Here is a 23623-nt window from a genome sequence, read left to right on the forward strand (position 1 = left end):
GTATTTGTCCGCAGTCCAGAGTATAACTTAAAGAATTTTAATCTAAGATCAAAGCCACGAATTCGCGAATGCAATATACTATAAATATACGTAGAAGTTTACGTATAGTAGACCAATAAAATCTTACCTTTTTGGATACAATCTCCTTAAACTCCTGCACGTAGTCCATTTTGCTCTCCTCGGCCAAGTCCGGCATAGAGTTGCTGATTTGAACTGGTCCCTGTAGAGGTCTCTGAGTATCTTCGTCATCTTCCATTCGCGTAGGAGTAACCGGTCGACTGCACGCCCTCTCTCGGAGCCATTTCCAGGTGAAGGCCGCCTGTTGTCCCAGCGAAGCTACAAAAACTGTTTAGATTTATAGGACTATGAAATTTCTACGTAAAAAGTTATTATAGTAAATAAAAGGATAATAGCAAGGACCAGACGTGATTAATTCTAGCACCTTTTCAAATCCAAATACCTTAGTTTATGTTTTAAACCGTGACCTCTAGATGATGCCACAGGCACTTATTCCGGAAAGAGTGCAAGTATGTTTGGTGTGTGATTTACATCTGTGGTTAAGGTTGAAAAAGAATATCTATTCACGAATTTAAGTAAACTCTTCAGCAGACGTTGCACTATTGTGTATATTCAGAAGAAACTCATCGAGAAGATTTAAAGCATAGTGAAGACTAACACTAACAACGCCATACAATATAAATTATTTAATTGCTCAAGTGATAATTTACAAGTCTGATATTTCAATATTTAAAAAGATGACAGCTGTCAGATAAGAACCTTCTTCTTAATTCTTCTAGTGACAGCTGACAAGCGTGACATTTGATGTATCTGACGAATAAGTGACAGGTCATAAAAACGACATTTGATGTGCATGTCTGTACAAAAAGCCTTGAGAGGAAAAAGAAGAAGGAGAGAAAAAGTCTTTTAAGTGACATATGACTGGTATGTCATATGTCACGTATCTCATATACACTTGTCATCTGTTACGTGAAGAATTAAGAAGAAGAAGAGTCTTATCTGACCGATGTCATCTGCTTAAATATTAAAATATTAAACTTCTAAGCCGTCACTTTAACAATTAAATAATTTATACTGTAAGGCGTTATTTACATCTCTCTCTCTCTGTACTAGTGTTATTTCTGGCAACTTCGTTTACGTGATATCTGATGGGGCATTCTCTATAATATTAAAATGTCTTAGTTTCATAATGTAGAGGGCGCCACAATAAACCTCTTATGGTATTTTGAGGTGGCATTCAAGAGACAAGGACTCATTTTTATGTCAGCTGTCATCTTATGTCAGTTATCACATATCAAAGGCTCTTCTCCTGGTAGCTCAAAAAGCCTTGAGAGGAAATAGAAAAAGTAGGAGAAGAAAAGTCTTCTAGGTGACATATGAGTGGTATGACATTTTTAACTACTGTCACAAATTTTAGCTATTAGATGACAGCTGTCAGTTAAGATTTAGTTCTACAAATGACAGCAGTTATAAGGTCTCTTGCAGTTAATAACAGATGATGTTATGTATTACATTTAATGCCTGTAATGCATGACTTACCCTGGTAATTTTCACCATGTTCAAAGGATAAAAAAAGAAGAAGAAGAAAAAGAAGTCTTTGACAGATGTAACAGCAGTAGATAGAAACTCATCTGATCGGCAACAACGAGTTAAGTAAACGTGCAAAGAATGTTTAAACTGATGACGTGGCCTGAATATTTTTTGGAATGATCATAGATAGCTTGCAGTTGCATAATATATTAACTAGAAAATGGAATTTAATTAAATGAAATTGGAATATTCCTGAAATGTCCCTCTATGACACGATCAGTCTCCATCCTTCTTTATCTTGCATCAATTCAAGATCGTATTCGATTCCCATCGCTCTCAGATCAGCAACAATGTTGTCTTCTGATCACTTGACAGTCTGGTTCTCTTGGTTTGATTAATTATTTTGATAAGGTCTGGTTTCTCATAGAGATCATTCAGTTCGTTGGTTGTTCGGGGAGAGAACTGCTCTATTCTTGAGTCTTCGCATGTCCCATAATTGGTACATAAGAGCTGCAGAACTGCAGACCCTCAAAAAACATCAATTTACATACAAGGTAAACAGAGATTTTTTCTCTTTTTGGGAAAATTGACCATGAAACGAGACCAGGTTTTCGGCTCCGCCTTCTATTGAGTAATTAAGCGTTCAGTCCTCCGCCGGACCTATTTATATGCACTTACGTACACTACGACATCCAGTTAGATTAGACTTGGTCTCTCACTACGACATATAGAAGCGAGATAGAAGATTGCTGAATTGTCTATCTTCCTGATAAATATTGCGTCCATGCTCTCATACTCTACTTTCCTAATTTTTTTTACTTATCTCAATAGCTTTCATAGTTCACTGTCTTTATAGTATTGCATGCTGAGCTTACAGCTTGAGCACATAAAGACCCAATTATGAGGAACGTCCATTACCAGTTTCACTTATTGATGAAGAAGGTGCAACAGTGCAAGAAACAATCTCTTCTTCTGATTTCCTTCCGTACTTTTTTTGCGGAGAAAAGTTGATGATGCTTGTAATTCGTTTGCTGCTGTGCAGACCTTTTGTATTCTGACTCAGAAGTCTCCACTGAATTCTTTTGCCTAGGAATAATTTTCTTATTGGCCATAGAAGCATCGTTCTTGAAAATATTGTCTCAACAATTCCTACTTAATCATTTACACCCGATACACCCGTGGGTGAGTTGTGGTATTCCACAAGGCTCAATTTTGGTCCCTTTAATATTTATACTAATAACCTCACTAATTGCCATTGCTAAATTCTGCAAGGTACACCAATATACCGATGATACACAACTTTATTTTTCTCTTCTTTCATCTGAATATATTAATGCAGAGAAAGTCATAAACGAGGATCTAAATACTTTGTTATCATTTTCAACTCGTCATAATCTTCTTATTAAGTCAAAACTTATGATTTTTGGTAAAAACTAGCAGAGTGTTGAATCTTTTATAACCATAAGTGTAGGTGATGATTCTTTTTCTTGTGAGAAAGTTTCAAAAAGTTTAGGGTTGTATCTGGATATCGAGTTGCGCTTTAAATTCCATATTAAAACCTGTCTACCAAAGGCATACACGGCGCTGAAGTTACTTTATTTTCACAGACATTCACTATCGCAATCTTTAAAAATTAAGCTGACTGACACTTCAGTTTTGAGCCATTTTAACTTTTGTGGTGTGGTTTACTCACCTTGTCCAGATTTTACTGAAATACAAAAGATTCAACGGGTACAAAAATCTTGTTTAAGGTACATCTCTGGAATTAGAAAGTATGAGTCTGTCTCTCATAATCTAAAAGACTGTAACTGGTTAAATATGACGAAGAGACGCAAATTACATTTTTTGGTTTTATTTCAAAAAATTATGCTTAATAAGTGTCCTCCTTACTTGCTAGAGAAGGTTAATGAATGTATTTCTTTTTGTACGTTTTGCTTAGTTATATATCTGCGGGCAATAGTGGTCGTATATAATATTTTTCAATTGTACATTTGTTTTTGAATTGTTTTTTTTGTTTTCGGAGTCAGACTTGATCTTTGTTTTAATTGTTTTTGGCTCCCTGTTGTAAATCAATGACAAAATTAATATTATATATATTTATGTATCGGATTGTTTTATATGATTTACAACATAAATACATTATTATTATTATTATAAAATTTTCCCGCTATACAAATAACACATTTTTCACATGTTAATGGTTTGTGTACAGCACCTATATCATTCCATATAATATGCCATTATTCGATCCCCAACCCTCTCGTTTGCGTGTTTTATTGAATTTTACATCCCGTTTTACGATAATACTATTTACCCTCGCCGATTTCAATCCATAAAAAAAAAGCAAATCCCACATCGGAACGGCGTTATGGCCCATAATACAACTCGTAAAATTAATACGGTTTCGGTATGCGTGATATTTATTCGATTTTCGCGCGTTAATTGCTCATTCCTCTTGGGGCTGAAAATAAAACAATATTCAGAAAACAAGGTGTGAATTTTCCAGGGGTTGAAAATACACAGGCTCTCCCCCAGGAGTGAAGCGGAAACACATAAAATACAACCGTACAGCTGCGGCTGGGCCAAAGTGAGATAATGCTCAGTTTTAAGGGGACCTTGGCCCATTTTTAGCTGGATCCAGGAACTGATGACCTACTTATTGACGTCACGTTTTATAGCGGCTATCTACGACTCTATGAATGCATCATTCAGGTGTATTAAGTGCTTCATTGAGGTGTTTATTATTAATATTTTTTAGTTTTTAAAAGTTTTTTACTTACGTCTGAATACGGGAAGTATTTTTTCAATACCTAAGTGCGTAATAGTCACATTTTGATCACCTCTAGATATATTCAAAATATAACAGTTATTTTGTTACCCAAAATTCTAGGAATGTTTTCTGTAAAAATAATAACGTGAAAATGCAACAAGTGTTTGAAAGAACTGAAATAACGACCAATAAATTTCTGGTCTGGAACGTAAATGGAACATGTTGTTGTAAAAGGAGAAGGTAAAATTATTCGATAGAATTTCTCTGTTCCTCTTAATGCTATTGCATGGAAAGTATTGTGGCCTGTAAATTAAAGAAATTTTTGCCAAAGTAAAGTTCCTAACTCTGCCACTAGGAGGTTATAAAACTATTTACGATTACTTCGGCTAATGAGTCGCTATAATGCCATTACATTAATGAACTAAGTAAAAACTGTTATATAATGCGGTACAAAGTTTGTCTATTTAATATAGTTGTAAGAGCAATGATACTCAAAGAAAACAGGTTTTGTCTGGCTTGTGAAATGAATAACATTAAGGGAAGATTTTGTCTTAAAAAGCTTAAAGCAGACAAAGATATATGTAAGGAATTACGTTTAGGAATTTAATCCTGAAAAATGAGCGACAATTTAAGCCCAATTACATCCCTGACTGACGCAATAACGGAATCCTTATGATAATCACGATTTTTATGTTAGGCGTTGACATACTGACTTTTAAATTGGGGTAAGAAAACGAAGGATGTTCGTCACCAACCATTTTTATTCAAATTATTCTTGAGCCTCTAAAGCATTTCGATTTTTTTGCGTACGTTTGTACTCTATATACTGATCTTCTCCATAAAGTATATAGCTCGTCAGCTTCCCTTAAGGTATCGGATATGACATTTATTTTTTGGACCTATAAAGGACAAAGATATGAATAAAAACTGTCAAATAATATTTGGTTTGCTCACGATATATCAAGAATGGAGCGAGTAAATAGGTTGAGGTTTTAAAGTATAAAAAGGCCTTAAAGAAATATATATCTGAATATTTTTTGACCGATGTTCAAGTATCAAAAGTAATGTTTCCAATGTATAAAATTATATTACCTATATTTTGAGCACTTCTAGACCCCTAGGAAAGCGAGAGAGGTTTTAGGATGATGTGTACAACCTTCTGTAATTACAGATACAGATACAGAAATAGTCATCACAGACAATCAAGAACTTATTGGAGGATTCGTTTTCCTGATCATTGTAAATATTATGTTTAATTAAAACTTTTGATAAACAAATAATTCACTACTCTTTCATATGACTCTTTTACCAACAGGCTCATTATAAAGCTTATGAACTTTACAGTAAATACAACTTCAAATTCCAACACTCATAAAGAACAATGGTTTGAATATAATATATAGAATTTTTATTTTTACTATAAAAAATTTAAAAAAAAATCAGTTTACTCACGATATCTCAAGAACGGAGCGAGGAAACGGGTTAAGTTTTTTAGGCCTTATAGCACTACGTATCTGAATAGTTTTTGATGAACGTTCGAATACGAGAAGTATTTTTTCCAATAGTTAAAACTTTGTAATAGTCATATTTTGAGCACCCACTGTTGGTTTCGGAGGATAACTGTTAAAGCAAGAATTAATTCTAAAAGAAATCCTGTTGTTAATCATCTCATAAGTCGTAACCAGCCATTATCAGTTCGTTGTTGCAGTTAAATACACCATTTTTTATTACGAACCTTAAGTAATAATCATTTTATCATAGTGACACTCGTTGATAATGACGTTGCCCGTTTACCTTCATAAGGTATTATTCAAAGCTCTCCATTTCTTTATCTAAATCTTCAATTTCATAGAATGTTAAATGTGCAAATTGGTCGCAGTTCGACATTCAATACAGACAGAAAATTTGTCTAGAATTTTACGTAGAATCGAAATTTGACAGAATTTATAGGATGTTCTATTTGAAAAAATAAAGTTAGTTATTATAATTTTTATACAAACTTTTTACAGATAAAAATGCGCATAAACAATTAAAATCGACGTGTTTTAAGCAAGAAGGGATTAAGCAAAGAGGTTGAGTTTTTTAGGTATAACAGTCTTTTAAGTAATACGTGTCTGAATAGTTTTTGACTAACCTTTGAGTTTTGGAAGTATCTTTTTATCTGTGCAGTTACAGATACAGATATAGATACAAATACAAATAGTGAGAGTATCAAAGATCATACTAGGGAATTCATTTTCTACCTTCTCACTACAGTATGCATATTACTCTTTTACCAACAGAAAGTTTATGGACTTTATAAACATATAAAATAGTTCATTTTATGCGGCTTTTTTATATACAAAAACAACTCAATAAATAAAGGAGAAACGTCGGCATTCCTTATGGAATAAAATCAATTTTATGTGAGGTCCTAAACTCGATTTTTTTCGCATATATATAAATTTCCCGCATAAAAGCACTAACGCAGTTTCTTGTTATTAAAATTAACTATGGCAATTAACAATAATTACCGCTCCACGGATGCCTTTAATACTTATTACGGCCATTTTAAGAAAGAAAGTTTTATGATAAATACGTTTTGAATTTTATTCTGTAAATTTCATTTATTTTCTTTCATTTTTAAGTAAAGTACTTTATCGTTTTTATAAAATACTTGACGGAATTTTTTTTGTTAATTTGAGCTAATAAAAACTCGATTTATTTGTATGCAATATAGTCAATATTTATTGAAGAGACCACTTTACTTTTCAAAGTATAAATATTATTTCCAGTTATCTACCTATTTAAATAAAACGGGAAATACATGTAATATTAATACTATTTCAAATATATGTACATATTATATTAAGTATTATTAGGCGGAAATAGCATTAAAATATATGAGTGGCACTCTTAGCCATAAGAATAGATTTAATAATTTAACTAAATTAGAAAATCAACAAGTATATGATAGTGATGCTTCAATATCATATAGTTTTTAGTTCGATACTAGATGTAGTATAAATCAATGATTTATATAGTCAATATAAGACAGTACATTTATAATTATGTAAATGAAAGATCTTCACTAGTTATATATCGGAAAAGCTTACCTGTTAACCAAGCCGTATCATCTGAAAAAAAATAAAAATCATTATCAACATAATTATTATTAAAAATCTTATTGTTGAGCCATATTTGAATCTTCTTAGACCTCACAAAGGCTTTTGATTAAATAACTTCTATCAGATCCAGATATCTGTATATCTTAATCAGTTTCAATTAGAAAATTAATGTTTGAAGCATGGAGTTCTTCAGTTTTGATTGTAGAACTTTTAAAATTAATTCATTCATCCAAGATACTTATCACTTAAATTCTACTCCTTACTATACAAAACGTAACTTATGTAAAATGTGTGAGAAACGAGCATTAATAAAAACAAATTAGAAGAAAAATAAATATGCCCCAGAGTATATTTAATGAAATGTAATTCAAAGAATAACAACTGACAAACGTTCCCTGCTTCTGCTTCGTATCCACAGCTAAATTTAATAATTCACTGAACTTGTTCTTTCGACCTTTTGTTTCTCAAAACTGTTTTATTTTAGAAAATTGGCCAATGTGACAAATACCTCTTAAAAAGAAATTTAACAGCCGCTTCTGCTTATTAACTTCAGTTCAACAAAAAAAAGTCCATTTGTGCATTAGACCCGTTAAACTGAGAAAAAGTTCACATAAATAACGAACGAATTCGTTAAATTGCGAAAAAGTTTTGATAAATAAACAATTATTTTTATTTACCGAGGACATAAAGCATATATAGGAGACCCTATGGAATTTACCTATTGAGTGTAAGCAAACAATGAAGAAAGAGAAACAATAGGAGAGGTCGATCGGGAGAATATCGAATACACCCTGATAAGTTAATAATAACGATAAAAGGTATTTGAGGGCTGTCAATTTAGTATAGAATATACACTTTTCGTTTAATATTTACCTATGGCGAAAATAGTAATTTATTGTTAGACGAGTAAAATATGTTTGGGAATTCTGTTGCTTAATCACTTTGAATAAATAATGTTAATTATATTGAATTTTAAATGTTTTAAATTAAATTTAATTTTGATAGGAATTTTTCGTTCAAAACTGCAAGGTAGAACTATTCAGGATTCTTTGTAAAAAAATGCATTCTTGCTGATTCTGCATTAAAAAATGGCGGTTTCCAGTTAAAAAACATATTGATGACGTTATATGAATAAGTTGGTAATTGAATAAGTAATTTTAATATTTACTTTATTTATTTTTATATATCTACTACCTAATGGGAAATAATAGGACATCTTTTGAAAATTTTAGACAGAGTGACTCGGTAAATAACACTAGGAAGAACATAGTGAGTGTTTTTTACCAGCCTACATTTTACATTCTAAGTCTAATTTTATCTATCTTATCCTAAACTAACATAGTATAATATTATAATTTTCTTATTCATTATTGCAAGTCTAGTTTTTATGTGAATTATATTTTAGTTTTACATAGCTTTAAAAATGTTAGAAAAGTTGCTTCTAGTGTTTTATTTAAGGTAACTTCAATCATAAGGGTTGGGTGGCACATTGGAAGTAAGGATAGTTTTCCAAGTTCCATATTTAAAAATTGAATTGTTTTTACAAGCAAAAAGTATACGTTTCAGATCGTCAATTAATTGATTCTCACATTCGCAAATTTCTGTATCTTTCATGTTTATTTTATGACCTACCAAAAATCTAAAATAGGATATTGACAATTATCTTGGCAAATTATGGCTAAGGACTAAAGTGTTTTTTATCATATTAAAGCCCTTTAAGTAGATAAAAGGGAATAAGGTCCTGTAGTGTACTTAAGGTATAAAGTTGTTGCAAAAAATGGTTTTCTTTGCTTCCTTATCAGCTAACTCATTACCCAATAATCCTGAGTGAGTTTTTATCCACATAAAGACTATTTTTTTATTATATAGGCCAGAAGAGCTCTAATTTTGAAAATGATTGGATGGTTTAAGTTACGTCCATTACTTAGAGTTTGAATTACTGACCTAGAGTCCGGCGGAATTAACGTATTATAGGGATTATTGGCATTGTTTACGTATTCTAAAGCCTTTAATATGGCCAATACGTCTGCCGTGAAAATGGAAGCATTTTTTTCACATCTAAACCCCATTTGAATATTTAATTTAGGGATAGTAAATGTCCTCTTTAGTCTTAGAACCATCTGTGTAAACTTGTAAGTAGTTTGGAAACTTGTTAAGAGTGTCCATTAATATATGTTTATTTGCCATAACACAGTCTGTAAAGTTGGGTATTAAAATACGTAGTTCAAAATGATTGGTTCCACGTGGTAATCTTTAAAGCCAATACCTATTATTTTATTGTGAAGAAAGTCACAAAATCCACATTCTGGATTTTACAAGTTTCTCGAGTATCTTTGAGAGAGTTGACAGTAATAATATATGGCGATAACATGATCGATTATCAGTGCTACAAACCTTAAAAAGAGGTTTTACTAGAGCTGTCTTCAGACTTTCAAGGAAAAATACCTATATCATATGTCAGGTAAGTTTATTTTTAATTTTTAGTTCCCTGAATATCTTTTACATTTTTCATTAAAAAGAGGAAAGAAATGTGCCACAGAGATGTTCTTAAGGTAATCAACTTCTGATGAAATATGTGACACTATGTCAATTGCTACTGACTAATTTTGTGTATGAATTGAGTCTCTATATAATTAATTAAAATTCAGATCTCCTACCAATAAAATTCAGATTCAGTGTCTTCACTGACGAGTCGAAAGAGAACCCACAATTGACAGTTTACTGGTAATAGAGCTCTAAGTTTTATTTGCTAAAATTTGTTTGGCTCTGGAGTACAAATATATGTCATTCTTACAATAGGAGGGTTGGTTAAATTCACCTTGCGAATTAAGGCACTTAACATTATTAAAGTAGTAACCTAAATTTAAAGAACAATTAAAAATTTTCTTATTTATATGATAAAACCTATATGTCCCTTTACAATAAGAATCAATAGGTATGGCACATAAAAGTAAATTTGTAGAAAAGCCAATGTGGTAATACTTTTTACAGAAATAACAATCATATCAGATTTGCACATAATCTAAAATTGTTAAAACATTTCTTGTAGTAGCGATAAACGGTGTTAACATATTCTCCAGACAATAAATAACTTTTTTAATTTTTAAATCACTTATTTTAGATTAAACCTTATTCATTCTTTAATGCACCAATTTTCAGTTCCACCAAATTCTCATACAAATGTTTATTGGCAGCGATCAAAGAACGTAGGTCGTCATCATTTTCTGCTTTTGTACACTGTATAGCTTTTAAAGACTTTGTAGTACAAAATTTAGTGTTCGAGATTCTTTTTTTTTTTCAAGACAGTATTTGTTTAAGTTTCTGCATCACTATAGCATTTTTATTTAAGTTCTAAGCTCTTATCTAGCCATTCTCTAGGCTCCTGTATGTAAGTGTGTCCCTTTAATAATTCCTGTTCAGATCTGACTACCTCCTCATAAAAAGTTACAGAACTACGTTTTAAACAAATTATATGGTTGTTTTTTCTAAAAATTTACGTTTAAGTTCGTATATAATAGATCGTAACTCTTCAACAACTTGTTGTTCTTCGTCATCTACTGAGCATTATTGTGAACACTATATTAAGTCAAATTAATCAAACTAGATGTATTCAAAGCAATTTATTTATTAGCAGAACGCTTTCGACGTATGAGACATCATCAGTGCTAATTTTTAATAAAGCCAGAAGTTTTCCACATTTGATAGTGTGAAAATTATTATAAGGAACGATAGTACCGTTGATTGAATAATAGGATTTTATTATTCAATCAACGATAGTACATTTAGAAACACTTAAGTCTATACAGAACACTAAACAGGACGAACAGTATTTAAAAAGGGTAGCACGTTAGTGTCTTGTTTACATTTTATTACTTTACTTTTTAGTACTATATGAGTGTTCATTTACTACTTGAAACTTTTTAAGCCTCGATGAAAATAGATTTTGTTAAATACGTTTTTATAAACTAGACAAAAATAATTTTAAGGGTCATTTATTCGTCCAGTGGACAATTTTATTGAAGGGCCCTAGGGTGGTCTACTATTATGACATTTGTGTTATTACACACACACAAAAATAATTCCTTAAAACAAGGAAAAAGGTTCTTTTGTATATTTGATTTTAATTTAATAAGTGGGTAATTAAAATAAGTCCTTTTCCTCAAAACAATTTCTTAAATTTCATTATTTAAATAGATTAATTTCTTTAAAATCATTTTTATTCTACAATTTGAGTACTTCCTATAAACTATAGGTTTTTTGTGAAATTAATACTCAATAAGTGGAAAAGTTAACTTGGAGACTTATTGTTCAACATTTTAGAAAATAAAGGAGAAATAGAAATATTATCAAGTTTGCATGGAAGCTTGCAAAAAACTGGATCTCAGATAAAGTAGGTGTCAGTGCGTTAAATTAAGGCATATTCCATTTGGAAATATTAAATAATTTATTATTAGAAGATATAGGATGCAACAACAATTACTATATAACATCCCAAAGTCTGTGTGATTTTGCGTTTGAAGAGGACACACAAGGAAAACTACCTGAAACTGCGGAATTAAATAATGTGGTAAATCCAATGTGGAAAATACCTCCTAAGAATTTAATTTGACTCTCATATTCTAACTTTTCATTATTTACCACAATGTTAATATCTTTCACATTGATATGCATTAATTTGCTCTTTTTCCCAAATACACAAAATTTCGATTTTGATGTGTTTAGACAAAGGCTACTACTGCAAAGCCATTTAAATAAATTAGATAAATCATTATTAAGAATTATTTGCATTTCATTTGGATCCCTCCCGATTAAATAAATCATAGTGTCGTCAGGAAAAAGCTCTATTTTACAATTACTTATAACAATAACGATATCATTAATATATAACAAAAATAACAGGGGACCTAAAACAGTTCCCTGAGGTACTCCATATTCGTTGATTAGTAACTCTGACACACTGTTTTTAAACTTCACTTTTTGCGACCTGTTTTGTAAGTAAGATTTAAACCACATTAAAACTTTATGTTTTTTTTTAAATTCATTTATTGACCTTGTGCTGAGCACATTTAATCACGAAAAGCCTCTATAATTTGTTAGTACTTAAACTAAATCGGACATCACAAACGACCAGGCCAAGTCTGGGACTCGTACCCAGGGCCACACGACTGCTAGGCAGGTATATACCCACCGCGCTGCCGGGGCCGGCTAACTTTATGTTTAATACCCATCTTTTCCATTTTTTTTAACAGATTAGCTCTATTTACAGTCTCGAATGCTCTCTTAAAATCGAGAAACACAGCTAGAACAAAATTGCCCTTATCCAGTTCTTTTAACAAGGTATCGCATATATTAATGAGTGACGCTCACGAAAACCTGATTGATTTATTTTAAAAATATCGTTAGAATCACAGTATTTTTGTAATTGTTCTTTCACAGCAAGTTCTAACACTTTATCATAAACCTCCACGGTATTTATTGGTCGAAACTCATTGTGAGAAATAGTATTTTGTACTTTTGGTACAGGGCTTATTACTGACAAGCCTTTGGAAATACTCCGCTTGAGAGTGATGTATTTACTATATTTAAAAGTCGATTTCCAGCTACACTACATACGTCACACAAAACCTTTTTTGAAATTTCATTTTCTCCGCCTCCGACATTCTTTATGTTTTTCAGAATTATCTTTAATTTGGCTAAGGATATTTCTTTAAAATTTGAGAACTCCGGATATTGAATATTAGGGGGATGGACAAAGGTGTCATAAGAGAGAGAACAGTTTGGAATACTATTGATAATATCAATAATATTATTTACAAACAATTTATTCAACTTTGTTGCAATTTGTAATTCATTTGAAATCATTTGGTCATCAAATTTAATTTCGTTTGGTAATAATAAAATATTTTTTCCAGGAAGTAACTTTTTTTGGTTTTTCCACATTTCACGCGGATTTTCTTTATTTTCATCAATAATTAAGACGAATCACATTACAAAAGACCTGCTTAAGAATGGAGTTGATAGACACCTGCACCAAATGCATTGTGGAGCAGCTCATTTCTAAGATGAATCGTCTCAATTATTGTAAACGACTCCGCTATTCCTTTAATCAAGAACTTTTTGGACCACAAATGGAAAAATTCCAAACTTAGGGCCATTAAATACATTCTTACTTTAAAACCTAATCCATTATTAAAAAGAACACATTGAGTACGTTCAACTAAATATGATTTTAAAAAATTAATAGCATCTTCAGAAAAATCATTTGGCTGAAAACATTTTGTGACATAAAGTGTCAATTGCTTTGCTGAAGTCCAATAAACAAAGGCAGATAATTTATTTCTTTTCTTGATTAAATCTTACGTCATTTACCAGGTTGACCAGACATGTACTAGTTCCAAAGTTCTTTCTAAACCCGGACTAACAGGGCGGAATTAAATTTCAAGAGTCGGCATAGGATACAATCTGGTTAAATATATGCTTTTCCAAGATTTTGAAACTACTGGCTTATATGACTGGCTATATTGAATCTTTTGAGTAATAATGTTAAATACTAAAGTCCTTGATTCAAGATGAGTTTTAAATCACTTTAATAATTCCATATTTTCTAATATGGTATCCGCATCTTAAAGAAAGAATATATTTACCTTAATCGAATAAACTTAGTCTTTACAATCATAACTTTGTATACTTGATAAACTAAAAGTATCTCTCAAGACGGTTATCTGGAGATTTTCAAATAATAGTTTACTTATCTTTTTTATAAAAAAAGAGTACTTGAGCCATGTCTATTAAGGTTAAGAAATACAAACTTTGATGTAAAGAAATATATCAAAGTCAGGATTACTTTAAAGGGAAGTAAACAGAATTTCTTTTTTGAGTGTATACATTGAATTTTATGAAGAAATTTACGGATTTCAATTGAACCTTTGGATGTCCATTTGTATTGTCTGGATTATATTATCTTCTAAAGTAAGGCAATCATAGCTTACGCCTCCATTTATTTTAATAAACCCAAACAAAAACAAACAGTCCAAAACAAACAAACAAAAATCTATTAACTTAATAATAACGTAAGTTTCATTAAAGTACGAATTCGCCTTAAGACGTTCCGTAAAACAACTTACTAGTCGGCCGTTGAGCAGCGTCTACAGGTGAACCGGGATGCACGTCGATCATCGGACTCGGCGTCCTGGACGTCGTCGCTACCGGAACGTTCAGTCGGCCGACGTTTTTATCGGGGGACGTTGTACGGGAAGACGACGACGGCGGCGCCACCGTCACGACGACGGCGCCCGCGTTCCCGTTTTGCTCCGGACGCTGGATCATCGCGAACTGGGCCAAGTTCGGCTTTACCGACGCCGTCGACGGTGAACTTGCTGCACGCCGTCCTTTGACGTTGCCAGGCGCGACGGCTCGCCATTGGTCAGGTTCACGGTCGTCGTCGCTCCCCCCCTCCCCCTTTCCCTCTTTCGCCCCTTCTCCTGGACGTCCCGTACGGTGGATCCAGGAAATGGGCCGGTGGACAAAAATTGTGGATGCTCCTACTCTACTTGTTGCTTTGAGTTTAGATTATGAGGATGAGAACGGGGAGGTGATGACGCCTCTTCGAATGCCCGTTTTGTGCATGGCTTTTTTTATTATGTGTTCAATTTTGGTGGGTATTCTGCCTTTCTGGTGTTTTTATGTGCGAAGGTGGGTCTTAAATTAATGGGCATTATCCAGGATTACGAGACTTTTACGGGCTTATAAGCCATATTAAAGGGTCTTTCAGTGGTCTACTACTTTTTGCTATAAAATATTAAATTGATGGTATACTCCGACTCGATAACAAGTTTATATAAAAAAAAATCAGAAATTACAAAACACATGCATGAGATTCTCTTTTAACATCCCCAATAGAGATCATAAAACTCCACATCTAAATAATAACAAAATTTAACTATGGAGTATAGAAGAAAGCTTCATATGTACTGCTTTGTCTATAGAATAATCAAGACTGAGAAACCGGAGTATCTGCATGACTGTTTAATGCCATTACCACACACTGCTCATGAAACTAGAAACCTTAATTTATAGAGTTCCTCTTTACCGGACGACAAACTGTCAAAAATCATTTACATACAAGGCGTGTAAGATTTGAAATGACCTTCCAAATACAATAAAATATTTGACATTAAATAGTTTTAAAAAGCATGTGAAATTAATGCTTCTGCAGACTCAACTATAGGCTCGCATTTAACTAATATGTACCATTCTTTTTGTAATAATTTGTTTAGTTTGATGATTTTTTTATTAGTTTCCTTATTAATTAACTTTAAGTTGACGAGTTTGTCCCTCTCTTGGCTTCTTTTGTCAGTAGCTAAAGAGTATCGGTTGGTGAAAATCGCAGGACAGACCTTTTTGCCGGGAGAAGATGTAATTTAGAATATACTATCTTTATTTTGTTTCTACGAATGTATTGACCCTTTATGGCAAATAAATTACTTTTGATTTGATTTGATTTTTTTAAATTAAGGCAAAAGAAACAGAAAAAAGTCTATTAATTAAAGTATTTACAATTTTAGTTTAGCTTAGCAGCATTTGGTAGGTAAACTTGGTTTTCTTTCGAAAGACATGACTATTTGAAAATTCGTCGTCTTCATCACTTTGAATATTATTTAATTAATCTTTCCCCTATACTCGCTAAGTTTCTACCAGGTTTAAATGCACACAACCAAACTTAAATGGAATCATCGCAAATTTTGTAGTCATTTAACTGTTAAAAAAATATTATTAAAAATTCTGTTCGTTGCTTACAAACTGTTTTATTTATCGATTAAAAAAACGGGAAATACGACGTAAACAATCAAAGGGAAATTTAAAAAACAAATAAAACATATTCCGGGGTTTGTCAAACAGAAAACTAAATTTCAAAATCATGGAAAAAATCAATAATGTAATAAATACTAGTAGTCCATGTTGCCTTCTAGCCCTTATACAGGCTTCAATATGTACTAGTATGCTTCTAATTCTCCTGGGGTAAATTTCTCCAATCTTCCAATACGACTTAAATAAATTGGGCATTTCAAGGATTATCTTGACTAATTTTTTGACCTGATCCCATAAATTGTCTGTCAATGGGGTTTAAGTCCGGTGAACACACAGGCCAATTTAAAATGTTAATTCCTTCGGGGTCAAGATAATCTCGAGCCACTAAAAATACAGCGTGTATCAGTCAATGGAATAAATTCCATAATAAACACATGGGCGAATTCTCGAAAAAATGCCCAGATAAGTCGGTAGGTATTTTTATTTGCCAATTTTTTTAACAAAAAAATATACAGGGTAGTGGAACTTTCTTATGTTAAAGGCAACAGTGTATAATAAACTAAAAGAACTCGTCCATTATCTCAAAGAGAGAGACCTACGTAATTAGAGAAAAAAAAAATAAAAACCCTAAGTCTTGGTTACCAAATATTTTTTATGTCCCGAAAATTCCATGTTTAAAAAAAAAAAAAATAGACCGAGACTTAGGGTTTTTATTTTTTTCTCAACAGTGTATATTGCTCAATTTTTGGATTCTTCAGGACATATTTCATGTATAATGTTTTATACCAATTTTCAACTGTTTCGGAGGTATTAAGTTTTTTCCCACTAAAGTCAAAGAAAATTATTTGGTCACAAAAATTCGTTGCAACAAACTAAAAAGTTTATAAGTAATTCTGTTTCTGTTCAAATTAAACGACAAAAAACAATAATGTCAACGTAGGAGAATGCTTAAATTTAATGACTTACAATATTACAGTAATACCAATAACCCATGCTATATATAAAAACTTTTTATAATTGTATTTTAATGCCTCTACCCTAAGATGTTTATTGATTCTGCAACTCATAACATATGATATTAATGCCCCTTTACAATTTAATTTCTTTTACCAATCCTGTTGACAAAAAAAAGTAAAATGTGGTGATCATAATGATTAATTAAATTGACTACTTCATTTTTTTAGCTAATGTAGCTATGCAATTTATTGGTAGCTATATATTCGCATATTATTGCTTAGGGTGCAAAGTACATTTGGTTTAAAATAAAAAGGCCATTTGTAGAACGATGATCTTCGGTTTTCCTCTATGTTCGTTCTAGAAGAGTCGTCCTTTAACGAGTAAGTAATTTTTAATTTTTTTCGTTTTGTAATTTTGACACTTGTACACTTGTGACACTACGCAGAATACTTTTCTTTTCTGATAGTCAATTACAGCGTACAACTGACGAAATTCAAACCATTTGATAATCTTAGTTTTCTTTTACAAATACATTTAATTTAAAAATTCGTTTTCTTCATCACTTTGCATATTATATGATTGATTTGTCCGCTCTACTTAGGAAGTTCTACCAATTGAAAAAAAATGTTCACGAACAGTTTAAATGTTAGGCAAAGTGTTTCAAAGTGCAAAAACATATCAAAGTTATGTTTGTTTTAAATGGACCACCTTGTATATTATTTGATTTTTGGATTCTACATCCTATGAAAACGAAGTAGAATCCAAAAATCTACATTGGATATAGACATATAAATAAATTGATTCCATCGATTATTCTACATAGAACAAACAATTATTTTTGATGGCAATGATTAAAATACACCTCTGGTCAACTTATAAGAATAATATTTAAAAACCTGTTTTAGACCTTCTCAATAATATCAATAATATCATAATTGAGAGACTCTATATAGCAATTCTCAAGGCAGCACATATGTATAGTGAAAAAGTTCTAAAATTTCAGGAGAAAAATCTTTGCTATTATTGTTCAAATCCCAGGTGTTTAAGAGCCTTGTTGTAAATTGTATTTATATGATTATGAAAATTTGGTTTCTGGTCAAATACCCTTCATTTGATCTAGTCAGGGTTGCATTATCAACATTATATTATCGAGAAAATGTCTCTACAGAGCATCTATAGATATTTAAAAGAAAGCAGTCCTCCTAAGTTTTATATGCCTAAAAACGTTTAAGTCATCTGCAAAAATTAGATGTCTAGAGAGCAAACCATGGACTACATAAAAATTAAAGGTATCTAAAGAAAAATGGAAGAAATCTTGAATTTTTATTTCAAATAGCTTAATGCAAAAACAACAAAAAATAGAATTCCCAACAAAAAAAAAACTATTTGTTCTAACATAGTTTTAATTTAAGGTAATTTTAAACTATACTAAGGCCACTACCTAAAACCTTAGATATTCATTTCTTTTTAATAAAATATCTTTAATTCCCTATAAATCGATAACACCAATCGCCATTAAACAATTTTTAATTGGATTTCTAATAAGGTTTGGAGCGACTGTTGTTTCCCATTTTTCAGAATTTTATATTTATATAAAAATAAAAGTTTTCTCTCTTACATGTACTTCCACGAAATAGGTAACTAATTTTCTGCTTTTTAACTTTGAGTCCCTACTTTAAAATGAAAATGTAATTTTCCTGTAGTCTGGAGTTTATGTATATATTTCCATAAAAAATAAGTGGAAAAAATTGGCAGAATAAATTTGTCTATTTATTAATAGAGTATCGATAACCGAAAGCCAATTACATAACCAGATATGAACAAAATAGGTTAAAATATAACATTAACGTAATAATAATAATCAGAGGCTGATTTACGTCAGCCTAAGGATCTAGCAGAAACAGAAAATGTCGAAAACAAGTGAACAAGGAAATTAAATTTGGGTAAATTTCGATAAAATTGCCTTGAAAATAAATCGATGCAAAAGCAGTAGCAATTTTAGAATGTCGTTCCTATAGAGCTTTCTAAAGCAAGAAAGTTCTTATGTATAATAGCAGCATCGGTACCAACTGAGTGGAAATTTTCAACCGCCGCTGAGCAATTATTATCAGAAAGGAGAAACTTGAGTTTTTCTTACATAATAACCAGAGTCTATAGTTTATGTTGACAAGCAATTATTATTTTAACTGATTTTTTATATTAAAGTTCTATGTTTTCGTTTTCCCAATATATTTATACCAAATAAATGCTCTTAAAAAAATAAAAACGATAGTAGTTAAAAAAAAATTATTGAAAAAACACAGTAATATTTTAAATGATTACTCAATAACCGCTATATGTAACGAGTAATCAAAATTTATGAAAGTCAACATCTCTAGGCCGTATTCATCTTCCTCTTATTTCTTTATACCTAGTCCACTTCTTATATCTATTCTATCTCTTTTCGACGTTTGGTTACTCGACATAAAAAAAGAACAAGTGTGACAAAGACAACACTGAAAACGTATAGTGTAGTATGCTCGATTGCTCTAGCCAATGAGAAATAGAGTCATTAAGCTATTGCGATGTGACGTGACGCCTGAGTCAACGTTAGATTGACAGCTGTCACACTTTGGCATTCTTGAGAGATGTAACCGGAAGTTAGTCGATTTCGACAACTTTGGTTGAGTTTTATTCTGGGTAACCGTTTGTTTGGTTCTTGGTGAACCCTACACAATAAATAACTTGGTTTTGCCTAGATCCAAATCCTTACAAAAAGAATTTTCCTTAATGAAGTCTTTCGGAAAGTTTCACTTTCGGGAGTTAAAGCTCAAGAGAGTTTTAATCTTCTCCCGAAGATGCTAACATCGTTAGCGAAACACGTGTTTAGATTAAAAATGTTAATAAAACAGTTTTGGTTAGTGGTGAAACTGTCTCGTAATTAGTTCACAAAAACACTTAAATGAGACGTTTTCTTTTTTTTTAACCAGAAACGAAATAAAAAAACAAAAAAAAATCTAATTTCGTTTATTTGGACATTATTTAGGATCTATGTTTTGTTGTTTTGGTTATCCATGGTGATCAACTGTATTTGTAATGCTGATATTGCTAATCCAAGAATAAGACTTAATTGCTCAATACTTAAAACTCAACTATTTATTTCCATAGACTCATACAAATAAAACTATAAGACGTAAACATACAATTTTTAAAAGGCCTTAATAAAAAACAATAAAAAATCTACAATTAACTCAAGACTAAGAATATAAGAAAACTACAGCTTTTAACAAACAAACAAATACGAATTATGGGAGTAAGGATGAGACGCTGCAATTTAAATATTCTGTTACCGTATAAAAGGAATTTTTAATTTTCAATGAACCTTTGAAATCATTAACCTTCTCATTTTTTTTTAATTTTAATGTGAAGATTATTGTATAATTTTTTTGGTAAAACTACTGGGCTGTTTGCCACTTTGGTTCATTTTGTGTTTGGGTAAATCCAAATTTAAGTTAACCCTGAGTTCAAGTCTGAAAAGAGTGTTCTACAAGAAAATGTATAAGACTTAAATAAAATAGTTCTAATTATTTTTTTTGGGCCGTAAAAACTTCACCACTTCTAGAACAGTTACCTTAAGAAGTATCAGGCCAATATCCATTTTATTACGTAACTGCCAGATCACATAGGCATAAATTGATCATTTCTTTAAAACCATATCTACATTTGGCTGTCGATTTTTTTAATGAAAATTTCGTGTTGGTTTTAAAATATTTACGGCAGTCACTTTATTCCGAAACGCAAAAAATAATTCTTGCTTTGAAGGAGAAATATATCCCTTCTAATAAAGTGCCTTCAACAGAACTTCGGCTAATGGAGTACAACGTATATAAATTCAAACTTTATTTTTATTATTTTTTTAAGGATGTTTTGGCATTTTAAATAACCATTTAACCAAAAATTAAAAACTATGAAGATTTGATGACGTCACTTTTTTAAAACCAACAGCACCTAAACGTTTTCGGAATCGGAAATTGGTAAGAACCAATTTTGCGTACGCTCATTTGAGAAGCGCGAAGATCAGCCTCCTTATATCAAGCCTCGTTCCCATGAGCACATGTTGAATTCAAACAAAGTAAATCAATTATTTAGATGTTTTATGAGGCCTGACAACATTAAATATCGTAAAACATGATTTTGCCATGTAAGAACGAACCCATTGTGCGAGTCCACTGTGCCTCTGCCAGGGTCCATCACCAACGTATACATACACACACACACACGCGTTCTTGCACGTTTTGGCTCGCTCGTGCACGTGACCCACGGCTGCAATCTGTTGACAGCAGCGTCAGGCAGCCCTCGGCCCTCTCTCCCTTGTTTTGTTCCTTTCTTTCCCCGTGGGTCGATTAGAGGAGAACCCCAGTCTCCACTATTAGCAGATGGGTTTGCATGAGCAACAGCCGCAGCTAATTCGATTACCTGGGGAATGATTATTATTCCCAGTGTGACTAGACCAATGTTATTTTGAGGCAGACATTTATGGTCTGCTATAGTATAGTGATGATTAGTGTTGATGCATTGGAAAGCACAGAAATTGAAATTATTATGACTCGAGATGATCAGTCTCTGATTTGGGTGCGATTAAAGTAGTTAACTCAGTCTTTGAGGATTTGTAGCGTGCCAAAGTAGGTTGTAGCCAAAGTAAGAAACTGGGATAAAAAAAAAAGATCCTTGCTGTACAATATAGCCCTGTGATACACCGAAGGACAATGTATCTAAGTATATTATAAAACTAAACAAAAAATTACAGAGATAGTATGTTTGTACAGTTGAATAACTTCTATTAATCATGAATTTACTTTTCTGTTAATCGGAGAGTTTAGGTACTGCGATTTGTTTAAACCGATACCCATACGCATAAAGCGCATGTCTCGTACAACCCATTTAAAGAGAAAATAGTAAAAATAACAGCAGATGTAAATTATAGCCTAAAATAAGTGTAAGAAACAGCACAAGGGCAAGCTAGAACCATAGAAGAAGAAAGAGGCAAGACTAAACTAACATATTGTAAATTTAGCTTTATATGTAGAAGTTTAAAGCAGGAACCCTACAAATATCATATGACTGCAGGAAGTTGTGCATGGTTCTTTATATTTAATAAATAATTTCTAGGTGAACATTCTTTTATGTGATTAGGCATTCCACATTGTATATTCAAATGATTTTTCGAAAGCTGAAGTTGTTTGCATACAATAGGTTAAGGTTTCTAGAATCATATGAAAGTTCCCAAGTAAAAAATAAATGTCTTGGGATTACGGATTGTCCGATGTGAACTAAAGCAACCGAAAATAGTCAGCTAATTTATTTACACACTTACACTACGAAAATACGATCAGTCATGACTACTATAGAAATATTTATTTTTACTGTATCGATTTACAACTATTCAAATCTCGCGCCATGATTTTAATTGAAGTGACAATTGACAACTATTGGCAATGCAGCTCGTTATATACTCGGCAGATCCTTCCGGAAGATTCTCGCTAACCTCGCATGCTTATATATGGGGATCGTATGTCGGCCATCTTACTTGGTAAAATTGACTTTTACTTTCCATCTTACTTGGTAAAATTGATTTCAGGTAGTAGGGACGGCATTTTTTAATATATATAGTTTTCTCTTAATATGTCACAGGTACGGGTAAAATCAGTTAAGAGCAACTCTACAGATCATTCTGGTTCTGTGACACAATCACTAAAAACTATTTTCGATGCACACTCTCTAGAGTTTCCCTATGTACTGACTTAAGATTTGGCATCAGAACTGTATTTGTCTATTGAATGTACTTTAATCTATTTTTCCAATGGCTCTACTTTTTGTTGCGACCCCGCTACGTCTTAACTAATGTAGCAAAATGTCAAGCTAAATTCGTACCTTAAAAGCCAGCAACCGTTACTAATGTATTAAGTTACGTTGACATCAAATTTTAGAAGGTGGTTTCTTAATTGTAGGGTAGAATTTAGGGGCGTATATAGGATAACAGAATTAAGTATTTCCTGTACGCATAGAAATCATGAAATGGTAGACATGCATCTTGGATTATGACCGAATGCTTAAATCATTAAGTGCTTCTACAGAACGTAATTGAATACGAACATATCTATGACTGGACCAAAATGATATTAGAATAGCTGACTCCCTCCATTAACGTCCAACCCTGGATTGACCTGTAATCTCCATTGGTCCAGACAGTTTTTCTGTGCAGTTGATACTATATGGCTGTATGGACGGCAAACCGATATATCTCCCTTAATTAGACCCCATAGTGGGTAATTCAGACATCTAGGAGTTAAACAGGAGTGAGAATATCAGATCTGAGTGAGTGGATCAGTCTTATCTGGTGCCCAGAAAAGTTTGCCAGTTGGATCTTGCGTACTCATAATGCCGTAATTTGTCA

The 23623-nt window shown here is 32.1% G+C and overlaps 1 protein-coding gene across 1 annotated transcript in view; it reads right to left on the reverse strand.

The window, feature by feature from the left end:
* LOC126745300 (synaptotagmin-10-like) overlaps positions 1–21386 on the reverse strand; it is a 103449-nt gene extending 82063 nt beyond the window's left edge. Inside the window, exons 1-4 of the mRNA XM_050453073.1 lie at positions 21383–21386; positions 14550–14981; positions 7414–7434; positions 128–336 (exon numbers count right to left, since the gene is read on the reverse strand). Coding sequence (XP_050309030.1) covers positions 128–336; positions 7414–7434; positions 14550–14981; positions 21383–21386 — 666 coding nt within the window. The remainder of the gene's footprint in view (positions 1–127; positions 337–7413; positions 7435–14549; positions 14982–21382) is intronic.
* Between the last annotated feature and the right edge of the window lie 2237 nt (positions 21387–23623).

This window comes from Anthonomus grandis, chromosome 15 (assembly GCF_022605725.1).
Source record: "Anthonomus grandis grandis chromosome 15, icAntGran1.3, whole genome shotgun sequence".
In the NCBI taxonomy this organism is placed as follows: domain Eukaryota; kingdom Metazoa; phylum Arthropoda; class Insecta; order Coleoptera; family Curculionidae; genus Anthonomus; species Anthonomus grandis.